The sequence below is a fragment of the Notolepis coatsorum genome (assembly GCF_963971535.1).
Source record: "Notolepis coatsorum genome assembly, chromosome: 12".
NCBI classification, from domain to species: domain Eukaryota; kingdom Metazoa; phylum Chordata; class Actinopteri; order Aulopiformes; family Paralepididae; genus Notolepis; species Notolepis coatsorum.
This window is the reverse complement of record NC_140176.1, coordinates 124,219,701-124,230,063: the sequence shown is the minus strand read 5'-3', so window position 1 is coordinate 124,230,063 and position 10,363 is coordinate 124,219,701. Positions and strand designations below refer to the sequence as shown.

Sequence of the window (10,363 nt, the reverse complement as noted above, 5' to 3'; positions counted from 1 at the left end):
ATGTTGTGTAGGCTATTATTGTTAGGCCGATTTATTGTGTTCTTATTTTGTTATATAGGATGGCCTAAAGATGTGTTTCCTGTTTATGTTCATGTTAAGATGCATTAAGTTATGTATTTGTCAACTTGTCAATGCAATTAAACTTTCAAATTTAGTTCTGCCTTCTTGTTTTCTTTTTAAGATTTTCCCCATTAAAACACATGGTGACAACCAACCCCATAGTGTGTGACAACCATCCCCATGATGGGGTTGGTTGTCACAATGTGTCAGAGTGTCTTTGATAGGTGATTAACTCTTTGTTACAATACGTTGGAAAATGAGAGGGATACACATTTCAAGCCAACATCTTAAGCTTCAATATTAATGTAGGAATGACTATTGAAAGATGTTTTGATTATGAGCAATTCACACTAAAGTAAAAAGTGTGACAACGTCCCCCGTTCTCCCCTACTAGTTATTTCGAAATACTGAAGTCTTATCTCCAAACAAACAATGTGAAAACAAAAGGGTGTCCCCAACCACCGCACTTTCACAGTCTTGTTGTCTCACTGTTCTGTCGTGTCTTGCACTTTACTTAAAATTATTTATTTACTGTTGTATTGTTCTTAATTGTGAAAAAAGTATGCACTGTAATGCCAAAACATGTTCCATTTTGTACCTGTATGAAATGGCGAATAAAGTAATCTGAATCTGAATCTGAATCTGAGTGCATTGGTAGCCTGAAGGGATGGCAGTCCGTGGGCAGGGTGGGTGGGGTCACTATCCATCACTGGAGCTCATGTTGGTCTTTGCTGTTGTTGTTTACTGTTTAAACTTTACACTGTTCTTATTGTCTGCATTGCTGTGTTGGTGTCGCTGCTAGGAGGTCGAGGAGGAGCCCAGGAACTGGATTTTCTCTCCGACTGTAAACAGGGAGGTGATAAAGTTGAATGTTGAAACTTCACATGTAGAATAATAACTTTATTTGTATAGCACTTTTCATACAGAGGTTGCAGTTCAAAGTGCAAATGTACACTCGAAAGAGTCACAACTGTCAACGCCGGTCTGCCATGGGTAGTAAAACCTGTCGGCGTGAACGTGGCACGGTGAATTTGGTTAGGAAAGAGCAAATACAAATGTTTGGGTTGTGTCCGTGACAATGAGAGTAGAGCCTTGTGTTTGTACAGGGAGGGTGGAGATGCAGACATGATGTACGGGTTAAACAAGGAGACAGACAGAAAGAAACGTCCAATAGGGATGACCGGTGCATCTGAGAGGTAGACAGGTATGTGGGTATTGTTGTCACACCCTCTCTTGGTCTCAAAAGAGCAGCTCCACAGATTAGATAAGACACAATATACTATCAACACCACAGAGGATGGAGTCAAGGCAGGTCGCTTGTGTTGTAGCATTCTGTTTGGCCTTAATGCTTAAGGGTAAGTGGAACTTATTACACATTTCACTTCTAAAATGAAATTCAGAGTTTCTTGAAGGATATCCACCTTTGTATTCAGTAGGCTACAGTGTTTGTATGTAAATACTTTGGATTTGTTTTTAATGTTTTCCTTTTATAATGTTACTTGTCCTTTCGGATAAGTTATGTTTTTGTAGATTTTTATTGGGTTTTTTACTACCAGGCAGTCCGGTAGAGAGAGAGAGAGGAGGAATGGGAGACAGAGCAGGGGAAGACATTCTGCAAAGGAAGCCGGGTCCGGGAATCGAACCCGGGTTGGCCGTGTTGCGACACAGCGCATTACGTGGTTCACCACTCTGCCGCCCGGATCTGTTTTTAGTATGGGGAGAGTCCAGTGGACCTTCCTATGGTCTGGGAGATGATAGATGATGTGTTTTTAGTATGGGGATAGTCCAGTGGACTTTCCTATGGTCTGGGAGATGATAGATGATTTGTTTTTAGTATGGGGATAGTCCAGTGGACTTTCCTATGGTCTGGGAGATGATAGATGATTTGTTTTTAGTATGGGGATAGTCCAGTGGACTTTCCTATGGTCTGGGAGATGATAGATGATTTGTTTTTAGTATGGGGATAGTCCAGTGGACTTTCCTATGGTCTGGGAGATGATAGATGATTTGTTTTTAGTATGGGGATAGTCCAGTGGACTTTCCTATGGTCTGGGAGATGATAGATGATGTGTTTTTAGTACGGGGATAGTCCAGTGGACTTTCCTATGGTCTGGGAGATGATAGATGATTTGTTTTTAGTATGGGGATAGTCCAGTGGACTTTCCTATGGTCTGGGAGATGATAGATGATGTGTTTTTAGTATGGGGATAGTCCAGTGGACTTTCCTATGGTCTGGGAGATGATAGAGGGAAATGGGACATTTGTTCAAAATATTTTCTTTTAGTTTTCTCCAGTCTGTGAAGTCTGTAATGTGAGGTTTGACTGCTTTACTTTGACAGGATGACAAACACAACACAGGCATTCATAAGGATTTACATAAGGCTATGGTGATCGTTGTATCTTTTTTCAAAACACAACCCGGGACCTTCAAAGCAGCTATCCAACCACAAATGTAACATGGATATTAACACGGGTCTTGGTCATGGAAGTTGCGCTATACGTCGTGGAATAGTCAACAGTGAACATATGGATAAAAAACATACACATTTAAAGGTTAACCTTTCACTACCACACTACAGACGGTTAACCAAATGGTTAACCCTTTCACTGCATGACGGTTAACCGTCTGTAGTGTGGTAGTGAAAGGTTAACCTGCTGTCGTGTGGCAGTGAAAGGGTTAACCTTCTGTATTGTTGCAGTGAAAGGGTTAACCATTTGGTAGTGTGGTAGTGAAAGGGTTAAGGCGAGACAGCACCCCTTAATAGGGAAAAAAATATTTGAATAGATATCACTATGAAACTTTCCCAGTTTGTTATGTACATATAAACTAAGAAAAAATATATTGCAAGTTTTCTGAATTTTATGTTTATATATGCAAATGAGGCACTTCCTACATTAAATATGCACACATTTGCATGTATCGCCAAGACTCGCATCACCAACATGGATAATGCCAGATTCAAAAACTTGGTTTTATTTTGTTGATACATTCAAAACGAAACTTTGTATAGAGAGACTTTGTGGCTATGTCCTCTTATCAGCCCGTACATCAGGAAATACTGTCTTCTGTCATAAAAAAAAAGATTTTTCGCCTAGTTTTGGTATAAAATGTACTATAAACCTGGCTATGAATGATATATATCAACAAACCCTTCTATAGAAAGAAGCATAATATGGATGGGAAGAAATGTGGAAAGTTTGGTGTGTGTAGGTACTAGGGAAATGGAGTTCCAACTCTTTATGTGTAAGTAAAATGCATAAAAACTAGTTTTTCAGAAAACGACCTCAACGTTTTGTATTGTAAAATGCCATAATAATCTTTTTGAAACAGCTATTTACAAACACAACACCCAATCAAACCATTAGTAATAGACAACCTAAACACATGCCTGATAACTGAATAACATAATAACATAATAATAATGATGTTATTGAACTGAACAGAACTACACACACAAACAAGTGTAGTAACAGTGTAGTACCCTCTAATAGGCAAAACAAATATTTGAATAGATATCACTATGAAACTTTCCCAGTTTGTTATGTACATATAAACTAAGAAAAAATATATTGCAAGTTTTCTGAATTTTATGTTTATATATGCAAATGAGGCACTTCCCCATTAAATATGTGCACATTTATGGATGCAATCAGGCAAAATGAAGTCAAATAAACAACTAAATGTGTGTTATTGACGTTTTATTGTCACTAGTTTCATAGAAGACATGTTTAGGAAGCAAAATATAACAAAATCTCAATATCGTCAAAAAAAAGCAAAAAGGCGATTTTGGGGGTGCTGTCTCGCCTTAACATTAGAAAACAATAAAAGCATATTGATAGTTTGAGTAAGTAGAGTTCAAACTGGTCTTAGACACATGTCAGTGACGTCAAGGATGACAAAACATTCCACTACACGTACAGTATTTACACTCAAACTATTCACACCTTACCTAAACATGCAATTCCAGAAATGCCAGTTTGTCTAGTTTCACCCTTTGCATTATTCTGGTATGTGTGTGTGTGTGTTTGGGAATTACGGGGGCTGAACACAGGGTAGAGGTTTTGTACAGCGTCAGAAAGGCAGAAGAGAACTCATTTGACAGCTTTATAATGTTCAACAATTTACTCAGAAACCTTAACCTCACCCAAAGATATAATATTCCTTTATTGATCCCCTTGGGAAATTCAGGCATCATAGCAGCATGGGGGAGGGGTGGTACAGGTGGTAAAAAGCAGCGTAAACAATAATAACGAATCAATAAAATTAACTCTGGCGCGGCCGGGTAGCACAGCGGACTAAGCATCTGTCTACCACCGCGGAGACACTGGTATCGAATCCGGCTGTCAGCGGTGCCTCCGGCTTGGCCGGTCGTCATACTGACACAATTGGCAGTGTCAGCGGGAGGGAAGCCGGTGGGTGGTAATCTGGTCATTGTTAACAGCGACTCCTACAGGTCGGTCAGGGCGCCTGCACAGCGAGGGAGGGAAATGGTGAAGGTAGTGTGACCTCCCACGCGTTACACTTCACCAATGAGAGTCCTCGCTGCCAGGTGAAAAGAGGCTGCTGGCTGTCTCCTATGTATCGGAGGAAGCATCTGATAGACTTCAGGGCTCCCTAGACCGACCAGTGGGGGGCACATGTGTGCAACGACCAGGAAGGGGAGGGGGGAATTGGCATAACGACTAAATTGGATGGGAGGAAAAATACAGAAAAATAGGAGGAGAAAAAGTGAAAAATAAATAAATAAATTAACCCTGGGCAACAAGATGCGAGATGAAGGTATGTATGCCTTCTCAGTTATATTTGCCCTACAATAAATAGTTACAATATATAATCTAATAATCCAATACTCTAAATCTAATCTAATATATAATCTAAAAATGATAAATGCTAAAATGCTAAATATATGATCTGATGAAGTATACAGTATTCACATAAGGTGCGGTATGCATAAGGTAGTATATTGTTTAGGGATGTCCGATATTATCGGCCTACCGATATTATCGGCCGATATTGGCATTAAATTGTAATATCGAAAATTATCGGTAGGTATCGGTTTTCAAAAAAAGATAAATTTATTTAAAATTTAAATTTGTTTACATTTATTTAACCTTTATTTACCCAGGCAATCAAGTAAGAACAAATTCCTATTTTATTTATTGTGAAAAGTATGCATAATGTTGTGTTTTTTGGGGGGGGGGGACCCCGCATATATCGGTATCGGTTGATATCGGTATCGGAAATTAAGAGTTGGACAATATCGGTATATCGGATATCGGTAAAAAAGCCAATATCGAACATCCCTAATATTGTCCTTTTAGGTTCCTAGTAGTTGGATGTCTGGCAGGAGTCCCTGCCCACTGTTGTGGAGCCAGACGGCCGCTGGTATGAAGGACTGGCCGAGGCGGTTAGTTGAGTGTCGGGGGGGGGTATGAGTCTGTGACTGAACGGTGGTTATCCTATAACCCTAGTTATATGATTAGGCGGCACGGTGGTGTAGTGGTTAACACTGTCGCCTCACAGCAAGAAGGTCCAGGGTTCTATTCCCGCTTGGGGACCAGGTTTCTGCGATGCCAGGTACCCAGGTGGGGTATCTCCCAGGCCTTTCTGTGTGGAGTTTGCATGTTCTCCCCGTGCTCGCAAGGGTTTCCCCCCCGATAAGATAAACCCAATGGAAAAACATGCACAACAGATCGCTGACGCTGTCGTGTCCCTGACGAAGACGGGCAGGAGCACTTGGATTGGTCCCCGGGCGTGGCTTCACGCTGCAACCCATGTCTGCTCCCGGCTGCCCTTGGGGGGAAGGATGACGGGATGGGTCAAGCGCAGAGCTCAATCGCATCGGTGACCCTAAAAACAGTGTGTGTGCCCATCGCTGCATGTCGTTGGATGCAGAATAAAGACTTCTGAGTTAAGTCCTGCATTATTATTATTATTACTGGCAAAGCGCCTTGCTTCGCCTATTGGACTACACTCGCGCCAACTGAAAAGATCTTCACATGTACCCCCTGAGGTCCCCTTTACGACCATCAGAACCGGGTAGGTCCAAATCCTCAGCCCGCCACCACTAGAGAGGGACACTTTTCTGGGTGGGAAACCCACTGTGACGACAGGTCTGCCTAGTTATTTTCTCATTGGAGTCTCTGGGCATCCCGGATATGCAGAGGCCTTCAGGCTGGCAAATTCCTTAGTAAGAGCATAGCTCGACTGCCTGCCTGGAGGAGACGCATTCCTTCCGGTCCTTCCGCCGTTATGCTGTCCGACACACTAGGACGTGCTGGTCACTTAGGGCAGTGTCGTAACACCTGGAACCAAATGCACCGTCTTCCAATATGTTGATTGTAGGGAGGCAGAACAGGCCAACTACTCCCTACTGTATTGGCCCGACCCCTCACTTCATCCCGTTTAGGGGGTCGGGTGGTCGTACAGCAGTGGCCTCTTCTGGCAGAGCTGTATCCCCCCAAGCGACAACAGGGCAGGGAGCGGTGCTCTGTGAAGCACTGCGGGCCATGGCCTTGCGACGCTTCGCGTTGGGTCACTCTCTGCTCTCCCTCCGGGAGAAGTGACGACCCAAGATCAGCCGCTGCTCCTCCATCTCCTTACAGGCCACCGTCACCTCCTCGATGGATGAGCCAAAAAGTCTGTCCTCGGAGAGGGGGGCCAGGAGGAGAGGCAGCTTTCTCCGATCCTCCAGAGACGACTGCTCCAACCAGAGGTGCCTATGGATTAGAGTAGTTAATGCCATAAGCTTACCCGAGGCTATACCCTGCAGCTGGGTAAGGTGCAGGATAGCCCCTGCAGCCTGGGCCAGGACCTCATTATGGTCCGGACCCAATGGCTCCCCACTCGTCACCAGCTTGGACATGAATGCCGCCAGCTGGGCGATGTTGGTCGCGGCGGCCAGGTTCTGGGTGGCGGCCATACAGGCCTTGTTGGCCCACTCCGCCACCTGCCGAGCTGTTTTGCCTTTCGGCAGGTTTCAGACTCGGGTGCCACATCATTTCAGGGCAGAGGACGGAAGCCAATGGCTTATCCAGCCATGGCACGCCAGTCCTCATGCCCTGGACCCGGCCCTCTACTTGCGTAAATGGCAGGTGCGACCTTGTCAGGCCTTTGATGTTTGACACCACCTGGCCCGTGGCGACATAGGGGTTAATGGGTGGGAAGCCCGGGCACAGCATGTCGGGCTTGCCACGTGGGTCCTCCTGGAAAAAATGCCCCACCATGCCGTCGGGGACAGGCTTCGGTGGAGGCACCGGTAGCGGGATGCCGCTGCCATTATCCTGGGAAAGATGAACAGCAGTCTCCGCTGCTGTCTCTCCTCCTCCAGGGACACATCTCGCGGGGTCGGGGTTGTTAGTCCCGACACACCAAACGAGGAACCCGGAGAGGAGGTCCCCCATCTAAACCAACTCCGCAGACTGTCCGCTGTTCTCGCTCTCTGTGGGTTTTTTTTAGGGCTGAGAATGAGCGGAAAGTTTCCGCCGTAGGTCGTCTGTCATCAAGGAACCCGCGCTCGAGGTGGCCCAAGGCCTGCCCAAGCTGGGCTCCATGACGACGTTGAAGCAGGGGTTCTCTCCCACGTGCGAGGGCCCGGCCTAATCCTCCGGGTGGCCGAAACTCACCACCGAACGTCGTGAGGAGTCCGCCGACCATGACCGCCGGTCAAGGGGGACTCCAGGACGCGAGGTGGCGTCCAGGCTCTGCCATCACTAAACTAATAATCAATCCTAACTTCTCAAAACTGCGGAATGCCTATGAGCGAAACCTTTCGTTGAAAAAATTAGGAAGGGCGAGCATGGCCACGGCACTGGGCTATATACTAGCCGGAAGTAGGCGTGGCTAGGTAGATGTAAGGTGCATGCGGAGTCCAATAGGCGAAGCAAGACGCGGAGCCAGTATGAAATATAACATGCTTCTATCCAAGTCATAAAGAACAGGCCTTTAGTTGCAAGTCAAGTGTTCCTTCATTAATCCCTGTGGGGAAACTCAGGTGTCCTCGAAGCATCCACCAGCTTCAAATAAAATAAAGTTCATAAATACAGTCAAATGGAAAGGGCCTTGTGCCTAAATGGAGACCATTTTATCATTAGAAAACAATAAAAGCAGATTGATCGTTTGAGTAAGTAGAGCTTAGATAGGGACTTCAAACTGGTCTTAGACAGTCTATGTGACTATGTGTCTAATACCAATATTCACACCTTCCCTAAACATGCAATTCCAGTAATAGCCAGTTTGTTCTAGTTTCTTCCTTTAGAAACTAATTAGAAAACAATAAAAGCATATTGATAGTTTGAGTAAGTAGAGTTCAAACTGGTCTTAGACACATGTCAGTGACGTCAAGGATGACAAAACATTCCACTACACGTACAGTAGGTACACTCAAACTATTTTTTGTTTGTTCTAGTTTCACCCTTTGCATTATTCTGGTATGTGTGTGTGTTTGTTTGGGAATTACGGCGGCTGATTAGCGCAACACAGAGAACACAGGGTGAAGGTTTGTACAGCGTCAGAAAGGCACAAGACAGATGACACTTTGACAATTTCTTAGGCACCTTGGTCTTTGGTGCATGAAAATATAATGTAGTATAACATGAGAGCCCTATTCTCCATAACACGAGAGCCCTATTCTCCATAACATGAGAGCCCTATTCTCCATAACATGATAGCCCTATTCTTCATAACACGAGAGCCCTATTCTCCATAACATGAGAGCCCTATTCTCCATAACATGAGAGCCCTATTCTCCATAACATGAGAGCCCTATTCTCCATAACACGAGAGCCCTATTCTCCATAACATGAGAGCCCTATTCTCCATAACACGAGAGCCCTATTCTCCATAACATGAGAGCCCTATTCTCCATAACACGAGAGCCCTATTCTCCATAACATGAGAGCCCTATTCTCCATAACATGAGAGCCCTATTCTCCATAACATGAGAGCCCTATTCTCCATAACATGAGAGCCCTATTCTCCATAACACGAGAGCCCTATTCTCCATAACATGAGAGCCCTATTCTCCATAACACGAGAGCCCTATTCTCCATAACATGAGAGCCCTATTCTCCATAACATGAGAGCCCTATTCTCCATAACATGAGAGCCCTATTCTCCATAACACGAGAGCCCTATTCTCCATAACATGAGAGCCCTATTCTCCATAACATGAGAGCCCTATTCTCCATAACATGAGAGCCCTATTCTCCATAACATGAGAGCCCTATTCTCCATAACACGAGAGCCCTATTCTCCATAACATGAGAGCCCTATTCTCCATAACACGAGAGCCCTATTCTCCATAACATGAGAGCCCTATTCTCCATAACATGAGAGCCCTATTCTTCATAACATGAGAGCCCTATTCTCCATAACATGAGAGCCCTATTCTTCATAACATGAGAGCCCTATTCTCCATAACACGAGAGCCCTATTCTCCATAACACGAGAGCCCTATTCTCCATAACACGAGAGCCCTATTCTCCATAACATGAGAGCCCTATTCTTCATAACACGAGAGCCCTATTCTTCATAAGTCCTCTTCTCCATAGGTGCAAAGTTTGGTTAAAGGGGAAACAACCAATTTAAATGATGTTCTCCCTGTGCCCCACTCTCTGTGGGTGCTTTCACACCGTAGAGGCTCCGGTTCAAGCTCCGGCTCCGTTCTGGAGCCTCTGAACCTTGGTGCTCTGTGGCGAACCAGCCCGCGTTTACACCTATTTAAGCAGAACCAACGTTCCACCGCCCTCCGTCATCAACAGGGGCCGTTACTCAGGCGGAGGTAAACACATCTATACACCACTGCACTTCCACGTTACATTGAGCTCATGGAGAGAACAGGGGGAGAACATGAATGAATGTTATGTGGATGAGAGCCTTGACATTAAGTGGTTGTAGCTACGGCTGTGGAGGTGCTGGAGACATGATCCAATATACTTTTATACACCTGAGTCTCCTGAACACGGAGAGACCAATCCCGGCACTTTCTCTGCCGAGCTATAGTCACTTTTTCGCACCTACTCCCCAACTCTGCATGCACGATTTCAGAATACCGGAAGTATATATCTATATGAACACAACAGTGGCAAAATGTGCCGTGTGCAAAACAGCTTCAAAGGTTCGGCATTGCATCTGCACCATGTACTCAACAGGTAGCGATCATCATTCCTAACATGTTAATAAACAACAATATATATGATTTTCAAAAAACTGATAATAAACAGTATTTGACTTACCTCTCCTCTTTCCAAATGTGCTGGTTCCTATTCCTGCCATTTTGGATGAAAAAAAGAGGCACTTCCC

The 10,363-nt window shown here is 44.6% G+C and overlaps 1 protein-coding gene across 3 annotated transcripts in view; it reads left to right on the top strand.

The window, feature by feature from the left end:
- Positions 1-1,298: 1,298 nt before the first annotated feature.
- Positions 1,299-10,363, top strand: part of LOC311237757 (serine protease 33-like) — a 52,355-nt gene continuing 43,290 nt past the window's right edge. For all 3 annotated transcript variants that reach the window (XR_014620308.1, XR_014620309.1, XM_084325735.1), the window contains exon 1: positions 1,299-1,415. Coding sequence is in view for 1 of the 3 variants with exons in the window: in XM_084325735.1 (XP_084181861.1) it covers positions 1,358-1,415 (58 nt within the window). In the remaining 2 variants the exon portion in view is untranslated. The remainder of the gene's footprint in view (positions 1,416-10,363) is intronic.